Raw genomic sequence first — 22,387 nt, forward strand, 5'->3', positions numbered from 1 at the left:
TGCTGCTGCTCAACTGGAAAGAACAAAGATAATATTGTCAGACTATTATAAACTGTTATTTTAATTAAGAAGCTCAAAACTAGAGTCCAGTTTAGCCTTAAGTACCATGACATTTGTACAGAAAGTCATCTTCAACGCTACAGTGGTTTTACACAAAATATGGTGAAATTGAATAATATGTCCTTTGACCTGAGAGATAAGGCTACAAGTTAAAGATCAAAGGCAATGTAAAATGTGTTTACCCTATTTCACTTTTAAGTTAGATTCTTTATTTAACTTGTGTTCTACTACCCACACTCATAACACACAAACATATGGCCATTGTACATTTTAATTCTTAATTAATTCTTTAATTCTTAATTTTACAAATGACACTTTATTTCACTTTTACTTTTATATATCTGATATAAAGTAGATTTGGAACTTATCTGATAATTTCTTAATATTTTAGAGTAAAGATGATAATATCTGATATTTACAAAATATATTCAGAATCATGCAAGTGCTTTAGCTAGTGATGGTTTGAAATCATACTTTAATGATGAAAAGAATTTTCACCATGCTATTTGAATACCTATGGAAAGCAAACCTGTTGGCAGGACACCATTCTGATACAACCAGATGTTCATTAAAGCATAAAGCTGGCCTTTGAAGTATGGTAGCAACTCCCTTACTGATCAAGTCTGGTTTTTGCTTTTCTGATAAGAATAAAACTGCATCAAGAGATAATGAAGGAAAAAGACCATAGACTGAAATCCACGTCTGATCCTGTATTGTTCATTTTTCCAGTGAGCGCTGTCCCTATTTTTGTCTTTTTCCTATTTATTACTAGTGCTGCACATAAAAGGAAGGATTTCTTAATCTATTTCAATGGCTAAGTGAGAATGTTTGTACTCAGTTGTAACAAATAACAGAGCTTTACATGAAGGATGTTATATTAATATATCACAACACTTTTCATAGAGTTCAATATTTTTTGCTAATTTTCTTTCCTATTAGCAGTGATAAATGTGTTCCTAGCATTTTTGTAACCTGGGAATGTGTAGTATAAGGTTTTGGGATTTGTTTGTTTTTTAAAATGGCTATGACAATGACTCTTTACACTACATTAATAAGTTAGCTAATTTTGGTGCAATTGAGCCAAAAACTACAGCCTTAAATGTTTTCATATATCATGCTTAGGCCCTGAAATATTTTTCCAGGTTGTTTTGTTTGCTTGTTTTTGCCTAGGGGGCATAGGTGTAGGTATTATGTGCATTAAAAAAGAAAGAAAAGGAAAAGACAGAAAAAATAGTAACAACAACAAAAGAAATCCTAAAACTGGTACAAGGAGAGCAAAATAATTTCATTTGTGAGGATTTTTATAAACACGAGAAATTTTATATTAGATCTTATATTTCTGGATTCCCCCAATTTTTCTAACTATGGTATATATAATTTTTTCGTTGCAGTTGCCTATTAAAGTATAGAGAGATTAGTCCACTTTTGCTGAAATTCTCCAAAAACTATTACTCACCATGAAAAAAATCTGAATTTATTCTTCCCAACTATGGCAGGAAAAATCTCATAAATTTATGAGTTGACAACATGTACATTTTATCCAATTTCAATCAGAAGTAAAAAGAAACATAAAACTTCTTAGTTATAAAATAGATTGCAATTGATCTTGCTGCAGGAATGGTCTGGTTGTGTAAATAAATACATGTAAATTTAATTAAATGAAAATTTAAATGTAAAAGAGAAAAAATATAAATTTAGTAATAAGCATCAAATTTGTTTCACAGGATAATGCATTTAAAAATCCAAAGTGAACTAAATACAACTAATAAATACAAACTTAATTTGTATTATTTTTCACTTGCAGAGAATATTCTAGAGCACATGCAAGTAGATGCAACATTCCAGACATGCTTAATCCTCATTTTGTTGTGCCTAGGGCAGGAACTGCTATTTTAAGCACACGAATAAAAGATAAGCATGAATAGCTGACAACCAGGGAAATAATAGAACAATATATGCAAGGAAATATTTCTGAGATTGTTTTGACCATATCTTTTTTGAATAATTAACTCCAGTATACTAATGCAACCTAATTCCAGAAATAACATGTGACCTGTGAAGCATTCTTAGGAAGCAGAATGTGTAATCTACTCTATGTGTATTCAGCAACTCTTTTTATGATGATCATAAAAAAGAATGTAGGATTCTAGTATCGGACAATGAGAAATTTCATGGCAAATGACATAATATGTCAAATGTATATTTAGTACTACTAGCTGGTGGTTGGAATATAGTGTGTTGGAAGGTGGTTAGCTTTGTATATTTTAAAATAATGTATTTTTAAAATGATATAGTGAAAGGAAGGCTTAAGTTACCAAAGACTATCTACAACTAAGGCCTGTATAGCATACTTTTCTTCCATTATAGAAAGAGAAAGGAAGTCAGACCTGGAATGCTCAGATTAGAATCAAAAGAGAAAGGAAGTAAGTGATGAAGGTGTTTAGATTAGAATACCAGTCAAGCCAATAGAGATATACAAAGAAAAGGAAAGTGCAGCGTTCCCTTGCTATCTATCTCTACATCAATTGAATGAAGTGATTAATAAATGTATAGGTACAGAAAGTTTGGGAATCAGAGTAACTATGTAGGGAACATGGAAGCAGAAATACGGTCATGAATTTTTGGAATAAGTAAATACAGTGATGCAGAATATAGCTTTGTTTTATTTTCAGCACCTGCTTTAAGTAACATAATATATATTATATATAAATATCACAATATCAAAATTCAATTATGTACATAATGGGAAATAAAAGAGGAAGAAGTGTAATCCAATCAGTTAGAATACCCTAACTGCAATCAGACCAGTGATGGGATTCAATTTTTTTTTACTACCGGTTCTGTGGGCGTGGTATGGCTTGGTGGACGTGGCTTGGTAGGCATGGCAGGGAAAGGTTAAAGCAAAATCCCATTCCCTCCCCATCCCACTAACCTGCTTTCCAGCTCTGTTTTCCTGTGCAGGGCAACAAAAGACGACCTAGCTGATCAGCTGGGACTCGGGAGGCAGAGAATAGATGGGGAGGGGCCAGTCAGGTGGTATTTGCCGGTTCTCTGAACTAAAAATTTCCGCTAACGGCTCTCCAGAACTGGTCAGAACCTGCTGAATACCACTTCTGGGACAGACCATAAATTATTTGTATGGAATGTCTTAAATATAAAAATTGAACAGACTAGACGTACTGGTACTTGGATGACATAATGCCAGAATATGAGATATATTTATGTTATAGGTACAGATCACCAGTCTAAACTAATATGAAAGAAACAGAATAAAAATGTAAATGACATTAAGAAAGTTTAATGATAGCATGTCTTAGATTTATGGGTGCATCATTAAAATTCTGAAGGTAATTTTAAATGTTACAAGAAAATAGCAGTCTGTTACTGCTTTTATTTCTGATGGCTGCCCAGAACATTCAAATACTGTTAGTACAGTACACTGGAATGATTTAGTAAATCTATCTGTATGTCACCAAATTTATGTTTGATTCTGCTTATAGCCCTGGTTGATTTGTATGTCTGGGAGAGAGGAATGTGGAGTGTGTTCCTGCATCTCTGTGTGACTTTTATTATCAAGAACAATTGTATCACTTTTGATCAAGGGTGTTCAATGAAAGTACATTGTTATTAATATTGAGGTTGGACACACAGTCAGCTAGATGTTTAAAATTGGCATTTTTATCCACAAAGACAGGCATAGGTATATGTTGTTGTTTGATGGTAGTAAAAGTATCATTACAGAAAGTAAGCTGTTCCAAGTATCATTGCCTTTTGCAATTGGTGTTAGTGATTTTGTCAGTGCCGATTGTATTCAAGTGGTGCTCCATATATATATTTATTATTATTAATTTCTATACAGCCTGACTCCCAATGACTCTGCTTTATTGCAGGTAAAAGCTTGAAAGTAGTAAAGTTGTAATAAAACTTGAAAAGCTTGAAAGAAATAAAAGCTTGAAAGAAAGCCTACTTTTAAATGAGGCTAACATTAGAATAACTGGATTTAGAGTTATTGTTTTATGGATATTGCATCATACAATATTTCAAAGAATGTTCTTTGTTTTTGCAGGAGCACAAGATGCAATTGTACAATTCATCAAAGGAAGATTATCAGAAAAGACTGAATGAATTTGAAAAATGCCATGCAGTTATAATGAATCAATTTGAATTAATAAAAGTTGCTCATGGGAAATTAGAGAAAAATGGTAAATATTTAATACATTCTGGACACAATTTAATAAATATAACTTAGTAATGATAATAAAGGAGACCGCTCACAAACACATTTTCTAAAATGAGCTCACTTTGTAGAATATGTGATGTAATACAATGAAGATTATATTTTAATGTTATTTTTTTATTTCCTATCCCACCCTTTATGTAAGTTGTGGAAGCAATTCAGATCAATAAAAACTTGTCAGCAATTAATACAACACAGGAGTCTGAGATAAATAACCTAAAACAGGTAGGTATGAAATGCATTTTGTTTTATCCCTGGTGAGTTTAAGGCACCCAAACACAGGTTGATATATAATCTAACAATTGGGAATCCTGTTAAAGTAATCAGCTCCAATAATTTGTTGCAGGTTATCAAGATTTGTCTGCCAACTCATTTGCTATAAACAGTAATCCCTAAAAAGTTCCTACTGTTTTTCTGTATCTGATGCTATAAATAATCTTCTTTTGCTTAGTACCTAGGATGAAATAGCTACCCTCACTTTTTTTTTTTTTTTTGGCTTAAGGCTTAGAGTAGAATATACTATCACCAGAATGCTCTTACTGGAGCATAAGATTTGATGAGACATTGTGTTTTTATAATTATTGTTTTTGCTGATTTTGTACTTTCAAAATTTTGCTATATAATAGAATATATTTTATTATGTTTTATGCCATGATGAGTCTTGAAAATATGGTAACATTTAATTTTATTTAAAAAATTATAACAATGGTATATATAATTTATGGCATCAGAATTTCATATAACTCCAGAAAGTCTTGGATGAAACATTTAAAAGTTATCAATTAAAAACTTAAACATTTAAAGAAGGAAATGGTGAAATATATGTGAAGGGAACGTATTTATTCTACTTAATTTTCATTACAATCAAATGCAACCTAGATGTAGTCAGATTTAATTTTTGTTTTGGCTCTTGCCACTGCTTGTAGTGCAGTCAGTGCAACCACAATAGAAAGGTCAAAAGATGGTGGATGTGACCTCCCACCACTGATGCTGCTGCACATGGCCTGTGTTACAGAAAAAAACATAGAACGTGTTATAGCACTAGCATTAGCACTTAGACCTATATACCACTTCTCAGTGTTTTACAGCTCTAAGTGATTTACAGAATCAGCATATTGCCTCCAACAATCTGCATCCTCATTTTACCCGCCTCAGAAGGGTGGAAAGCTTGAACCTGTGAGATTCAAACTGCTGAACTACTGGCAGTTGGCAGTTAGCAGAATTAACCTCCAATACTGCATTCTAATCACTGTGCCACCATATCTCAGATGTATGTAAATAAGATATATAAGACCCTTTTGTACAGTGCAAAAGAGTGTTAAAATTAACATATTTAACATACTTTTGTACAGTGCTATACACATAACCCTTCTGTTCAATTTTTGGGGATTGCCTGGACAAGTCCCTGCAGTTTTCTTGGCAAAGTATTTCTTTTCCAAAGATATTTGATTTAGCATTCACCTCTCTCTTTCTGCGTGTTAGTTAATGCGGAGAGGCCTATCACTATCCCATTAGAGCACTATCCCATTAGAGAAAAGGATGATAAGCCACAACAAAACCTTATATGTGTCTTCTAAACAGAAAAAGGAAATGTCATGTCAGCAAGTCCAGCATTTTGACAATGCTTCTTAGGCAAGAGCAAACAGAAGGAATATCATGCTTGCTGTTTTGATTCTATTGTTCAATAGGATTTTTAAAAAAATCTGGCTTCATTGCATGCACTTCAAGCATCAGCATTTGAAGAGAACTATAGGTTAGAAATAGTTTCTCTTTGTAACATCACCTTCTGTTGGACTATGGCTGAAATAAATTTCCCTTAAAAAGTAGCTTTATTTATATAACCTGATATTCATAAAGTTCAGCAACTGGAATATTTATTTCTATTTTTCCACTGTTTTATGATTTTGTCCAGAACAGTTAAACTGTTGGACTGTGATAAGCGGAATTCCATTTTTATGAAGAAAAGTTAAACAGACCAAACTTAGTTCCTCCTAGATAAAGCTACTACCATTTGAATACTTGGTTCAGTGCTATGCCATTATGAAGAATTCCTGATATTATCTACAAATAGCATTCATAACCTTTGCTATTTGTCTAAGTAAACGTCAGAAATCTCAAGGAGAGAGAGATATTAAACAGGCTACCCCATACCAAAAAAAAAAGAAAAAGAAAAAAGGAAGAGGTATGGAAAGATGGAATATTTATGACTCTGAGATCTATATTTTGTAATTTAATAAGCTCAAAGCATGTACTGTTTATTTGCTGTATTAGCTGCTGTGAATAACCTGGGTAGAAAAAGGAAAGAATAAAGTAAAAGGCACTGCAAAGAATATCATATTTTAATGCATTTTTACATTTTAAAATTAAATTTTTAGACATAATTCAGGTAAATTGGACTAGGCATCTTTAATCCTTATGAGATCAACAATTATTTATATTAATAATATAAATTATATCCAACTTTTCATTGTTGAAAATCATTGCCAAATCATTGACTTGCTCCATTTAGATCAGGAAGTCATGGCAAATCTTTTAGCAATATAGCAGTATAGAGGAAACTGTTTAGTATTCTCCAGTAGTATTTCTAGTAGTGTTCAAACAAAAAAAGAACAGTGTATATGGGTGAATGTAGAAGGAATATATTTAATCATAAATATCATTCCTGAAATGATGTCATTGTTTCCATGATGATGATGATGTTGATCAGTGTTCCAATATCTCAAGGGCTGCCACAAAGAAGAGGAAGTCAAGCTATTTATTCTCTAAAACACCTGAGGGTAGGACAAGAAGCAATAGGTAGAAACTAATCAAGGAGAGAAGCAACTTATAACGAAGGAGAAATTTTGTGACAATTAGAACAATTAATCAGAGGAACAACTTGCTTCCAGAAGTTGGAAATGCTCCAGTTTATTGCACAGTCAGTCAGATGTTTAAACTGGATTTGGCATTTTTATCTACCATCAAGTCCTTCCCGATGATGATGATGATGATGTTTGAGTTAGTTTTGACTTCTGGACAAGTCCCTTCAGTTTTCTTGGCAAGGTTTATAAAAAAATATGGGTCACCTATAGATCAAACTACGGTAGTTCTCTAAACTTCTATTAATGCCAATAATGTGCTTGGTCTTTCTGTTTGCCTTATTAAGATATTAAATTTTCATGATCCTATGACCTATGCAATAGAATATTTCAATAGATTTTCTCCATGATGATCTGTCCCTAACCTGGTCCTTCAAGTTTTCCAACTTTTCCAACTGAGTTACAGTTGCTGCTGGTCATTTTAGAAAAGTATTAATTTAAATATAACTTTTCATCCAGTTTTCATACATGGGTTTTTAATTAATATTTATTTATTAAGGAACTAAGGAAAGTTACATCAAATGTGATAAAATCCAAGGTTACCTGTCAATATAAAGTGGAAGAAGATCTCCGTCAAAAAGCAAAGGAACTGGAGCTACAAATACTACAGCAAAAAAATTCAGTGGTATTTCTAATATTATTAATTTAGAAAAAGAGATTGTACTTATTTTAAAAGGTGATTTTAAATTTTATATTTTAGGGAGCTGTAATTAATGTATTTATAACTTGAATGTTAAATAATTTAGCTTAATACCTCCTATACAGCGTAAGATTTTAAATTCACGTTAAATTTCTTGTATAAGCACACTATTGAGTACAGTAGTAAACATTAATCAATTAAAGGGACCAGTGGAATTGATATCAATGTGCTTATTTTATTTATAGGAAGTAGATTTAAATGGAAAAATCACAGAAGAAATTGCAAGACTTAAAGAAGAGAAACAGGTTATGTTTCACATCAGTTATCAATTCTGCTTTCTCAATGGTGGGACCCTTATTGTATAATTAATTGTCACAGGAGTTGAATTATTTCCACTCTTCACAGCAGCACAGGAAGGGTTTAAAGACAAGTGTGCGTGCTTGTGTGTGTACACACACACACACCTTTGTATGTATGACATTTTTGTGTACACGTGAATTAATCACTGCTGTATGCTATTCCCTTTACTGTTTTTTCTGCATCCACACAGTTTTGGTCACACATTTTTTCATGTATTATATCAGAAGTATTCAAACCCAAATAGTGCAACTTTTGAATGATTTTTTCTCTGTGTTGACTTAATAAAACACTTCCTTAATCTTTTAAATAAATTTGCTAATTACCTTTATGTGTAATGCACAGAGACTATGATGAAGAATACCTATATATAATTGTGGGTCATTAGTATATAATCATATGGTCTACTCTTTCTATATTAATTGCACATTAATTAGAATCTCATCTGCCATCCTCAGGTTTGTGTATTGGGATCTTTTTAATCTTAGCAGCCTCTTTTGTTTGAATTTGGTGTTGGCTTTCTACTTTATTTGAATGGTTTTTTCCTCATCTTGATTAGCTGAGAGTCTAGGTCTGTTTTTATTGGTCTTTGAGTTGCTGTGTTCTTGATAGGTTGGCAACATTGTATTTTGTGCATTGGGATTTCTTAGTGCAGCTTGGTTTCTTGTGAATGGCCGATAATTATTTATTAGGAAGCTAGGTTTTATTTGGGTAGCTGGCTGGGGCATGTTTGGGCTGGAGGTATTGGCGGGGTTTGTTTGTGTCCAGGTGCTTGCCTGGATTGTGGTATAGAGATTTTTTTTGTTTGTGAGTGCAGGCTCCCAGATGATTAATAATCTGGTGGAGTCATCTCTTCTATTCATACTATAAGGTCTTTTATCAATTTCTATGGCTTCTCTGATGATTTTGTAGCCGGGGTTTTCTATAGTAGCTAGGGTTTTGGTGCCACTGAAGTCGATGCTATGACCTGTGGCTTTCATATGTTGGACTAGTGAGGAAGTGTGTTCCAGCTTTTTTATTGCATTCTTGTGTTCTTCAAGGCAGATACTTATCCTTCTTTTGGTTTGTCCCATGTATGTGCCAGGGCATGATGTGCAGGGTACAAAAATTGCTGCTAAGCCTGACACACAAGATTAAAAAGGACCCAATACACAAGCCTGAGGATGGCAGATGAGATTCTGCCGAAATGTCGCTATAATAAAAGCACAAATATTAAGATGTGGGAAAATACCCGAAGAAACCTAAATACCATACATATATCAACTTTATACATGTATACACACATATCATCACACATACATTTAATGCTTCCATCATTACTTTACAGAGTAATCCTATAACCTGAAATATTATACTTTTTGTTCTATTAAACAGGAGATTATGGCTTCTCTACAACATATGCAGCAACTGCTTTACAGACAGACTGAAAGAAATAACAGAATTGAGGTGGAGCTGAATAAACTAAAAGTAGAGTATCAGGTAAAATGTTGACTCTCTATGAATGTATACCAATAATCCACAATTCATTTTAAATAATTAAAATGAAGCATTCTAAAATGAGAATTATAGGATTCTTTGCAAAAGTTACATCAGATAGTATACAATGAGTTCCTCTTCCTTTGACAGAATGGCTTCTGTCATCAGAAAAAGGAAGGAGCCGATTTCTCTCCCTCTGAACCCTACCATATGTCCTCCAAAACTGTTCGAAGATTTCCCCTAGTACAGGTAGTCCTCAACTTACAAGTGACAATTCCTAGTTACAATACCACTGAAAAAATAACGTATGACCTTTTTTCACACTTGCTTGCAGCACCCCCCTCGATGTGTGATCAAAATTCAGAAACTTGGCAACTGACTTATGAGAGTTGCAGTATTCTGGAGTCATGTAATCACTTTTTATGACCTTCTGACAAGCAAAGTCAATGGGGAAGCCACATTCACCTAACAACTGTGTTGCTAACTTAACAACTGCAGTGAGTCACTTAACAAATGTGGCAAGAAAGATCATAAAATGGGGCAAAATTCACTTAATAAATGTTTCACTTAGCAACATAAATTTGGGACTCAATTGTGATCGTAAGTTGAGGACTACCTATAATGTAGATTATAGTTTGACATTATGCCACATTCTGGAAGCATTCATTGAAATAACCTTTCCTGAAATTCAAGCTTAAAAATATGTTTTACATGGAACATTTACTTAGTTCATATCAATGCTTATGTGTGATGGCCAAGGGTGGGATACAAAACAAACACAGTCACAGAAAACAGATGAAGCCCCTTTTATTCCTTCACTTTGCTTCCAAGCTCCGAATATTCTTGACAGAAGCCAAAAAACTCCCACACAAACAATTATAAAAGCAACACAAACCAGGCAAGATAAGGGCTGGAGGACATCCACAGATAACACACACTGGGAAGGATGCCAAACTCAGAGAGGAATCATAAACTACAGATATTTCCAAGCTTTGTTTCCAGTGTTCGCGTGTACGCAGGTCCGTACTCTTATTCAGTTGTCACAGCTGCAGCCCATGAAGAGGATCAAGGCCCTCTCCTCCTGAGTAGACAACGTCTGTCCCTTATCCTCTCCTCCCTGCGTGCCCTAGGATGGATAGGGGATGGGCCTGTGTCCTCCTCTGACTGCTCAGATGGCCTCTGCCCTTCCCCAGCCTCCTCCACAACTTCCGGAGCCACATTTCCACTCCCTGTCGGCTGTTACTCTTCCTCAGAGTCAGTCTCCACCAGGGGCATGACACTTTTGTGGTATTATGTTATGCTCCCAATAAAACTCTCATTATGTATAGTAGACATTTAAAGTTCACATTTATAAATTTTTTGATATGTTTCTTCAGTAAAGTTATTAATATTATATATTTCTAATGTGATACGGTAGAAGTAGTGAATTGCAAAAAAAAAAAACCTACTCATGTAGTCCTTCCTTACTGGCCCCTTGTTCAATCACCATTCAAAGTCACAATGAGTTTAAAAGAACACCAATTAAAAATTCTAGTTCAAAATACATTTTTGTTGCTATATTATGTTAGGTAATTAAACAATCAAATAAATATTAATTTTAGGTATTTTTCCTACTTTATTGGACTAATTTAAATGGAAAATTAAATGAGAATAGACAAAACAAAAATAACTCAGTGAAATAGAGGCTGTTTTGTTTTTCACAATGCTTAAAATAACTAGATTTTAAATCTAAGTAATATACAACATAAATAAAGCAAATTCAGATTTGATTTGTTTAATAAAATAATATTAATAAAAGTGTATTCTGCTTTTAGGGTGGTGTTTACATTCATAAACAAAGATTGGGAATATGCTACATTTCATATTTCTTAGGTGTGTACTTTATATTTTTCAGTACATTAAAACTTATGCAGTGAAACTGAATAATGATAAATATTCTTATATCCCTTTTTTATAACCTATTTTGGGTTATCCAAACTATATGCCCTTTCCTGTTAATTTATGAAAATTATTGTTGTTATAGCACATTATGGCACTTTCTGCATGTTATAAGAAAAGGACTAAGCAACATAAAACACATCAAAATTCATTAAAGTGGTATTGATTACTTTTTGGATAATTAATTTTATTGCAGACCCTTGAAAAAGATAATGAGATGCAAAGAGAGAATGCTAAAGAAAATGAACAAAAGTTAGCTAGCCTTCTGAATGAATATAAGAAAGTACAAGCAACTTGGAAGAATGAGGTTGGTTTATTAATCAAATGCTGCTGTATTAACGGAATTACCAAGTACTAAGCAAAATGTTCCAAATAAACTCAGGAGAAGATGACAAAAATAAGAATAGGACAAAAAATTATTTGGCTTTAAATGCTTTATCCAGTTGGTATATTAAAGTCTTCTGAATAATACTTTGAGAGTTTTTCATATTTATTTATTTGGTCAATGACCAAAATAAAAGACAATAATTACAATCAGGATTGACAGAATACTGGGTGCAACTATGCAATAAAATAAATCAGGGATGGTGACTCAGCGGTTAAAGATGCTGAGCTCCCATTACTTGCTCCAGCTTCTGCCCACCTAGCAGTTCGAAAGCATGCAAATGCAAGTAGATAAATGGATACCACTTTGTGGGAAGGCAACAGCATTCCATGTGCTTCAGTGTATAGTCATACTGGCCACATGACCACAGAAAAGTCTTCTGACAATTCTGGTTCCCGCGGCTAAAATGAAATGAGCACCGCTTCCTAGAAACAGAAATGACTGGACAGGGGAAATCTTTATCTTTACCTTTAGGATATTATACAGGTAGTCCTCACCTTATGACCACAATTGAGCCCCAAAATGTATGTTGTTAAATGAGAAATATGCTAAGTGAGTTTTGCCCCATTTTGTGACCTTCTTTGCCAAATTTGTTAAGTGAATCACTGTAGTTGTTAAATTAATAACACAGTTATTAACTGAATCTGGTTTCCCCATTGGCTGTGCTTATCAGGTTGTAAAAGGTGATCACATGACTCCAGGACACTGCAACTGTCATAAATGAGTCAGTTGTCAGACATCCAAATGTAAATCATGTGACGATGGGGATGCTACAATGAAAAATGATCATAATTCACTTTTTTCAGTGCCCTTATAACTTTGAATGGTCACTAAACAAACTGAAGTAAGTCAAGGACTACCTGTATTTTTTCCTGTATTTCTGTAAGATCCAAAATTTTCCATCACTGACATCTATATATTTTATTATTTCCAACTGTTATTTTAACTGTTATTAGTAAATTTAAAACCACTCATGTCTTTCATATTTGTTATGAAATCAATAAAAATTAACAGTGTAAAACTTAACACTTTACATCTTACAGAATTATAAAGATCTTTCTATGGTTTTTACATTGCTTAGGAACAAAAAGTGCAAATTTTATTTGGTTTCTTCTATTAAATTGATTAAAAATATATCTTTTCCCCACATTTATTATTATTAATCCATCACTTTCCTCCTGCTTCATGTCAAATTCAGGGAATTAAAATTTTCAGTTCACTATCTTCCATGTAATAAAAATCTATAACATGCCTAATTTAATTTTTAGCTGAACATGAAAAGTGCACTTAAAAGATTTCAAATAAATTGAAGGCAAACATTTTAGAGGGCTTTCTGCTATTTATTCACACAACGTATAACTAAATGCATACCTGAATGCTTGCTATTTCTTCTTGTATTATTTTTATTAGTATATATGCTGGAATGCATGCCTAGGTGTAAAGGAGTACTATCATTCCTATTTGAAATAGAATGACTAAGGAGATTCTCAATCATCCAGGTCATGTTGTCCATCTGCATCTAAAAGAAAAGGACCACTCTTTTGAAGACAGCAAAGTTCACATTCTGGACAGAGAGGACCACTGGTTTGAAAGAAGCATCAAAGTTTCCATCTATGTTAAAATGGAACAGCCCAACAGATGAGTGATATCACCCATCTCCTGTTTACAATGCAGTCCTTTCAGCAGCCCCAAGAAGGTTTCATACCTGTTTACACTCTGATTCATTCAGAGGACTCTGAGGATACAGATAAACACCAAGTGGTTTCAATGACTCTCAGAGAACTAACAACTGACTCTTAAAAGTCCTAACAACCAGATGACTGAAAAGAATATAAATCCTTCCATTTCCCTCCAGTCAGTTAGAAATGAAGAAGCTTCCTGGGAAAGAAGTGGAATGTTTTCAAACAAAAAACAAGAAAGACCAGTTGCCTTTTGGAAAAAGCATATTTGGGACATTTGAAATAGAAATATTTTTCTTGAACTCTAGAACTATTTTGTTCCATTTATAAATTCAATGCTAAAAATTATTACAAAGGAAATTATATGTCTATCAATTTCGTATCTTCAAAAGTAAAATTACTTTATTTTTGTTTTGCCCCAGGTAGAAAACATGTCTAATGAAAATAAAGAACAAAAAGAGGATAAGTATACACAAACTACAATGGAATTTTTAAAGGAATATGAACAAAAAGAATATGGAAGAAACAACAATTTGGAGATAGACAGTGGTATAAACATAGGGAAAAAGCATTCAGAATATTTTGAAGGTATAATTATTCATAATTAAAACATAAAATGTTGACAATTAGTCAATGTGGTAAAAAGTTGTAAAGTTATTCGTCCTCCTCATTTCTACAATGCCAACAGAAACACCAACATTGAGCACCCTAACACACCTGAACAATGTCACTTGTTCTCATAACTTTGTGTTTCTGCATCTGATTAACTTCCACCTCAGTTGGCATAGAGGTAGAAAAGCTGTGAATAATGCACTGGAACTAGGTATAAAACGGGCAGATTTTTTATGATAATAATTCTTGCCCTGGCCCACAGTGCTTTGTCTCTGCCTTCCACTTAGCTGAGTCTCTGAGACTCTGAAGTTACCTAGCAGAATACTTTCCCATCTTCTCATGTGTCGTTTTTAACTGATAAAAAATCAATAAGATAGAATGATGGCTGAAAGGTAACTGTTTAACTATTTAGTTGGTAATATGGAGAAAGCATTGGTCAGCTTATGGGACAGCTATCTTTTGCAAGGCTGGCCATCCTTGGAGTGTATTGAAGTAATAATGTCCAAACCTTATAGGGCTTTATAGGTGATCACCAGCATCTTGAATTGGCCCAGGTACCATGACACAGAAATATACCTCCTTGGTTCTGCAAAATGATAACTTAAGGAGAGAGGGAGCTTCTGTAGGGGAAATAAAGAGACATTCCAGCTTGAAGTCATTTTGGGGGAGAAAATATTTGAGGTCAAACCCTTAGGTTTACATTTGCTGTTTTCAAAAACAAGATTCTTATAATACAGATAGTCAGCCATAAAGTATCTACTGTTTTTGAGTAGAGGTGGGATTCAAATTTTTTTTACTACCGGTTCTGTGGGCGTGGCTTGGTGGGCGTGGCAGGGGAAGGATATTGTAAAATCTCCAGTCAGAGGTGGTATATGCTGGTTCTCCAAACTACTTAAAATTTCCGCTACTGGTTCTCCACAATTGGTCGGAACCTGCTGAATACCACCTCTGTATTTGAGTCTATTCGCATAATGGGTCTGGTTGCATACATTTGACAGACACTGTTGTTAATAGGCACTGTTTCTAATAGATGGGATCTGGAGCATGCTTATTTATTTATTTATTTGATTTATATTGCCGCCTATTCGCCCATGGTGACTCAAGGCGGCTTACACAATGTAAAATCATATTTAAAACAAAAAATAAAAACAAAAACAATAAGAACTAACAAAAAGAATCAAATAAATTAGTAAAGTACAATAGAACAAAATTTGGGAAAACAAAAACAAAACAAAAAACCAACTCCCCCCCTCAACCGATGACAGTGGGTCACACTAGCCATCTGATGGGTTCCATTCCCCAGGCCTGCTGGCAAAACCAGGTCTTCAGTGCCTTTCGGAATAGTATTAACGAAGAGACCATTCTAATCTCTGGGGGAATGATGTTCCAGAGATGGAACCACCACAGAGAAGGCCCTTCTTCTAGGTCCCACCAGGTGGGACCCACAGCATTCCCTACTTCCTCGCTCTAATGGGTCAGGTAGATGTCACTGGCAAGAGATGTTTCCTCAGATAACCTGGACCCAAGCCATGAAGAGCTTTAAAGGTGACAACCAGCACCTTGAATTGCACCCAGAAGCAAATTGGCAGCCAATGCAGCTCCTGTAGGAGAGATGATACATGTGCATACTGGGGTCTGCATAAAACCATGCGGGCCACTGCATTTTGCACCAACTAGAGCTTCCAGATGCTCTTCTTTAGATTCTATTCTTCCCATCAGAATAGACAGACCCCCCCTTTTTTTTTCAATGGAAAGACAGTATGAGACTGTCTCAGATTTAGTCTTGAACTGAGGATAGGTGCTTATTCTCTGTAAGCATCTACCTCAATAACTTTAATATCATACCATATGTTAACATTCATTTATCTGCACTTTACACTAACAGCAGAGACACCCATGGGAGGAGTACAAGGGGAAACAAAACGATGAAAGCAATGTTGCAACATTCTGAAGCAAGCCTTTTCTCCTTGTTAGGGGGACACATGCACATACTATATGGGTGAAGCTTGCAATACAGTGTTGCTTTTGTCATTCTGATGAAAAAACAAGCACCTGAGAATATCCATGTTTCAAACTGCTTGCCTCTGGAAAAATAGCAAAGGTTACAGAGATAGAGTGACATTATTCCTGCTTTTATAGTCTATCTCCTAAACATTATGGGTTTCCAGTGTGAGTTTCCCTCAGGATGATAGAAAACCTGAGCACACTGAAAGCCAAGCATGACCAAAATATATAGAGATACAATGAATTGAAAATTGATATTATTCATTTACTATTAATTGCTACTATTTTTTAGAAAAGCATTTTGCCTGTGTCCATGTTATGTGAAATATATTTAAAAGGAGTTTATTTTTGAATAATTTCCTGTTAATGATATATTCTAGATTTTAACGGATTTAAAATGACTTGCTAATTGTATGAATGAGGGTGATCATTTAAAAGAAAAGCCAAAGGGAAACTGTTATAAGCAAAGCCCTTTATATGTTCAATTACACCAGAGCTGACCTATAATCATGGATTGATAATTGCAAAGAAAGGGCAGTTCTAGAAAGAAAAATACCCTACTTGATAAAAGGCTTTAGGCAAAGGTAGAAATAATTCTCTTGGGCAATTTTTATTCTATGATGTTATTGCCATTAGAAGAACCTAAGACTTTCTTAAAGTGTTGAAATTAGATTGTTTTAATCCCACTATAGAATTGGAACATTCTATTGATTACCTGGGTGCTGGTACTGAATGCCTTTCTGAGAGTACTGAAAATATTGAATGCCTTTCTGAGAATACTGAAAATATGAACAATACAATCCATGAGGAAGATTACTTGACAAATAAAGGAATCAGTGAGAAGCCTAAAGAACAAATTAAAATTACTTGTGAGAAAACAGCAAATAACCATATGAAATCTGAAATGGATTCTGTATTGTTACCAGTGATCAGCACAGGTGACTTGGATAAGTACAATGCTAGTAATGCAGAAAAAACACCAAAACTTAATATATCTTCTAGTCAGAATGTAGATATAAATATTCATATTGATGAAAACATTAATAATCTACTTCTGAGGAGAGCTTTAAGTACTGAAAATTCAGTTAGAGGTGTACATGAAATGCCTAACAAACACTTTGATAAATATAGTTCCAAACTGAAAGAAATGAATACAAAGGTTTTGCTTCTGGACTCTCAAGATCTACATGAATCTGAAATTGGAGACATGACAATTAATGAAGTTGCTAAAGTTAAACAGGTAAACTTACATACTTCCAAAGATAACAGTGAGCAATTTACTGACTTTTTTAAGGAAGAAAAAGAAAGAGAAAAATCATTGAATACAATAATGAGGAAAATAACTGTGGAAGGAAGCACAAAAAAATCATGTTCTTTGCTCATGAAGCCAACAGAAAATTTAATAAACGGAAACGGAAGGCTATCCTTTGACCTTCCAGTTATGGATAAAAAAACAGAATACTTACATTTATCAAGAAAATGTCAAGATGAAGTTCAAATAATGCCTCTCTCTTTGAAGGAAAGGCTTCTCTCCCAAGATATAAAAAATGCTCAGAGCTCAAGAAAAATTGATAAGATTATAAACATGCATAGTGATGTAAGTCAAGAAATACCAGGTAAGAAAATAATTAAATGCTAATAGATATTTAAAATTATATAGCCACAACAAGAAGTGGTCATAAATTGACATCCGTTCATAATTAATGTGTACTAGAATTTGGGGAGAAGGGAGGGGACTGCTGCAAAACAAGGAAGCAGGTAGAATAAACAGAGTACATACAAGTTGAACACACTGCCCATTTGACCAATGGGGAAGGGATTATATAATGAACTTTTGACAGTGGTCTAATATAAGGCTTTTGTGATGTGAAGGATTTCCTGAAAAAAATGTATAAAGTATTGGTAGTCCCAAAGTGGTGTGCTTTTTACTCAGTGAGTGTGACCTCACTGAGTAAAGGCTAGCAGAACCACTATGAAGGATATTAGATGGATTAACTTGATTTAAACCTAAATTAGGAAGAGAATATTGTTTTAACTTTAGAGAAGACAATGAACTCTGATGATCTTGTAAGATACAATTATTTTCATAGCATCCTGCAGACCTTTGCTGGAACGTTTCTTAGCCTAATTCAGGGATCAGCACTGGTCCACGGCATGTCAGAAACTGGACCGCACAAACAAGCAACCCTAACCTTATCCCTGGGATACAGGCAACGTACCAAACCACGTCCCCTCCAATTTGTGGAAAAAGCTCTCTCCAAAGAACCAGTCCCTGATACCCAAAAGACTGAGGGCCACTGGCTTAATTTGTTTCTTCACTTTGTGAATTATCCTATTCTTTCTAATCATTTCTGTAGCTTCTACTACTTGGTTTATTCACCTCTTTTGCTGTCACCCTCTTCTTCCTATGTCTTATTTTATTAACTCTAAATAAACTTGGTTAAGTAGACAGAACTGGAGAAATGAATGTAAGTTCTCTGGAGAAAATTATAAGGTAATAGATATATAGTCCAATTATGTCTGCATGTGATTATCCACCTGCCTGTTAATGTCTGAATTCTAAATTCTTTTTAAAGCTACTGTCTACTGATAAAATCCTGGTATAACAGCCAATGGAGTTTTTCTTTGGATAATTATTAAATGGATTTCCCCCTACATTCTCTAGAAACATTTGGAATGTGAGAGGAACAGAATAAACATGGATAGTATCGCTTGACAAATTTTCTTTGCTATATACAATCAAGTAACACGTATATAGTTTACATTAAGTTCTTTAAGCAAAGAGAGCAAAAGATTATACAACCAAGTTTTGATACTAGACTTATTTCTTTCATAGAATAATGCCGAAAGGTATTTTTCTTGGTTTAATAAAAAGATACAAGTAAATTTAAAGTTTTGGCACTGTGAAATTATATGGAAATAACACAATTGTTAACATTTCCTCTTTGTTGATCAAGTTTCCGCTTGCAGTAGTAGAAATGCTGACTCTTTGAATACCGGAACTATTAATCCAATCCCCAAGAGAAATCCCAGTGCAGAATGGAATGCAATAGCAAACAATTTTTATGATCCTTCTTTTCCCACAGAACACGTAAGTCAATTAAAAATATTGTAGAACAGACCTTGGTGAGCTAACTCCAGAGCTATGTATAGAATTGTATGCATCTTGATGCTTTAAGACTGACTTGATCTCCACAATAGTATTCAAGAGGGCAAATGTGGCAACATTTTTCACAATTAAAGTTGATAGAAAACAGCAGAAAAAAGTCATAGCATATAAATCAAATCAATCACATCTTATTTGAAGACAAGATCTACATAAAAACTTTTAAAGTAAAAAAAAAATCATGAATACAATATTTGTGTTCATTTTCTAATTATTATAACAGATATAAGCAATTTGTAAGTCTGAATGAAATATAATACAATTTATAACACTGACTTTATTTTTTTTCTTCTACGTTCATTATCTGATTACTAAATCTAAAAGTAATGTTGAGTATGTTATGCAGGCTTCTGTTTAAGCAACAGCTTTCTACAAGTTGGAACAGAATGGAAAAATTATACTCATCTACAGGAAAGGGTCATAGATTTATATAATTGCAAGATCATTGTCCAAATATTTGCTATGCCATTCTTGTGTAAAATAATATAATAAAAAGTATGGCCACATAAAAACCTCATTTGCCAAAAATGTGTAATATACTTCCTGGTAACAATATTAAGTTCAAACAGAACCTTCAAATAGAACCTGCTTCAACTTCTAGGTAGCCAGGACTAGAACAAGAAACTAAACTTGTATGCAAAAGAAACTAAACTTGTATTTAACAAACAAGTGTAAATTCTTTTCAGAAAACGAAGCTTGGGATTACAAGGAATCTATGTTTAAGACCCAAGAAGCACTGTGGAAAGCAAAGCTCAGGCATTGTGTGGGCATATACTTCTGCAGAATTTATATTCTCTGCAGCCCAATCCAGAATGACCACGAAAATATTCAAATTTCAAAATATTTTAAATTAAAATCAGATTATTCTACCCCCTCATAGGCATGTTATTCTCTTGTCAAGTTGCCCATGATTCAAATTTCAGAATAAATGAAACAGCATCAGAAAACTTTCCATGTTTGAAATTGTTTGAACTCAAAGCAATGATTTGAGCATATGAGAGTTTGAATTCAAAACATGTTGCATACTATTTATATATACACCCATCTACATAATGTGTGTGTGTGTGTGTGTGTGTGTGTATGTATATGTATTCAATTGCTATTACATTACTGTAGGATGCAAAGGTGCCCCCTCTCCCCCATTATAGTAGCAGAAAGTCACAAAACACAAACCAGCCCTTGAGGAGCAAAAACATTACAAAATCACAATTCAAAATGAATTTAACAGACTTATGTATTGCAGCTACACCCGACAAGATTAGGTTCCTGGATTCCCTAGATATTTGAAAGGGTTTCCTTTGTAGATGGCAGATGACTTTTTCTGTGGGAAACAAGGAAATGTTCATACTGAAGTTACAAGAAGAGATTTGATAGGAAGACTTGGCAAGAGCTGTTAAGCAGTAAAACAATCTGCCAGGAACATTGGGTATTTCCCCTGCTTTAAACCAGGTTTGGGTAGCTGTCTCCTGGAGATGATTCAGTGGTTCCCAATGTTAAGCAGGAGGATTTCATTAGATGACCTATACAATCTCTTTCAGCTTATCCATTTTATATTCTATATAGCTGAAATAAAAATTACATAAGAATGTTCAATGGCAGACATAATGTTGACGCAACATTGTCCTTCAGCGTGTAGAGGAAGACCTCATGCTGGTGAGAGAAAATGCTGTTGATGTGGCTGATACTGGGCAAATATCATTTAGTTTTAATCCTATATATTTTACATATTTTTACATGTGCTGTATGTGCTATTTTATACCTATCTTATTTGCTCAGTGTTGAATGTTACAAGTTTATAATTTGAAAATGCTTCTGATATGAACAAAGAAAGACACAATAATCTTAAACTACTATAAATAGGATTGTGTTTGAAACTCTGGCCCAACAATAATTCAGTAGTGTCAGTTTAATTACCTTTTATAAACTGCATCTGGGATATGCATGAGGTACAGTTATATTACAGAACAATAAACCCAAATAAGTATCAGATTCCAGCTTATTATTTCCTAAAAGCACTTATAGAAAAATGTATGACTGTCCTTTAGATATACTGTATAGCAATCAGGCATAGAAAATGATTTATAATATTGTATACTTACATTTTAGGCCACAACAGAGATTCTGTCACAGCCGCAAATGAAGTCAATACAGCTTCTGGTCTCTGAAGTCAGTACAGCTACTTTAAAAGGGAGCTTAGATAGCACTGAAGATGGGAATTCACAAAATGTCTTCATGAACACCCAAATCAGTAAAACTGAAAAGTTATTGTATTTAGAAAAGCTCTGCCAGTCCAGAAAGAGAAAGTATGAATATTTGGAAAAAGAAGTGATATCAGGAAAAATGGAAATGTAATTGTTCTTAAATGTATGTCCTTCATTTGTCTCATATTTGTTACGTTCACTGCTAAAATAACATCTTGCAAAGTTTGAAGTGAGAAAAGTTGAACTGCTCTGATAATCTCAAAAAAGACTGACTATTTTGAGGGTATATGTATACATTGTTTTAAAACTTTTCTTTCTCACTGCTAATTATTAGAGGGAAACGAGTGCAATCAATATGAGGGTACTAAATGTAAATCAGTTGTCAAGTAATCTGTGTTTTCATAGTCCAGAATCCTAAAACAGTATCTTTGTGGAGTTTTCCAAATTTAGAAATAATCTGTATATTTAGATAGTGCAGAACATTATTATTTTAGAAAAAAATAATTACTGAAATAATAGAAAATACTTGTAGTTCAGGTTTTAAATTTTGGCAGTGGTTTGCTGTCCGAGCTTGTTTCCATTTAGCTCTCAAATGTTTTGTTACCAGACTAGGTAACATTGTCAGCGGATTTATTTATTTATTAAGTCAACCCGCTACTTCTTTGTTTCACATTTTACATCATCGAAAGTATTATTATGATTATAAAAATGGAATTTATTACTTCTGCTGCTATATTTAAACAAGCTTGTAAGGCAATTTAATGAATGCCTTAA

General features: G+C 33.8%; 1 protein-coding gene across 1 annotated transcript in view; it reads left to right on the forward strand.

Moving 5' to 3' along the window:
- Positions 1-22,338, forward strand: part of CCDC73 (coiled-coil domain containing 73) — a 44,923-nt gene extending 22,585 nt beyond the window's left edge. The window contains exons 7-16 of the mRNA XM_026705438.2: positions 4,127-4,262; positions 4,443-4,522; positions 7,655-7,780; positions 8,041-8,100; positions 9,527-9,631; positions 11,763-11,873; positions 14,053-14,218; positions 16,939-17,862; positions 19,189-19,337; positions 21,519-22,338. Coding sequence (XP_026561223.2) covers positions 4,127-4,262; positions 4,443-4,522; positions 7,655-7,780; positions 8,041-8,100; positions 9,527-9,631; positions 11,763-11,873; positions 14,053-14,218; positions 16,939-17,862; positions 19,189-19,337; positions 21,519-21,764 — 2,103 coding nt within the window. The 3' untranslated portion in view covers positions 21,765-22,338. The remainder of the gene's footprint in view (positions 1-4,126; positions 4,263-4,442; positions 4,523-7,654; positions 7,781-8,040; positions 8,101-9,526; positions 9,632-11,762; positions 11,874-14,052; positions 14,219-16,938; positions 17,863-19,188; positions 19,338-21,518) is intronic.
- The last annotated feature ends 49 nt before the right edge of the window (positions 22,339-22,387 follow it).

This window comes from Pseudonaja textilis, chromosome 1, assembly GCF_049901715.1.
Source record: "Pseudonaja textilis isolate UNSWEBS1 chromosome 1, rPseTex1.2, whole genome shotgun sequence".
In the NCBI taxonomy this organism is placed as follows: Eukaryota; Metazoa; Chordata; class Lepidosauria; order Squamata; family Elapidae; genus Pseudonaja; species Pseudonaja textilis.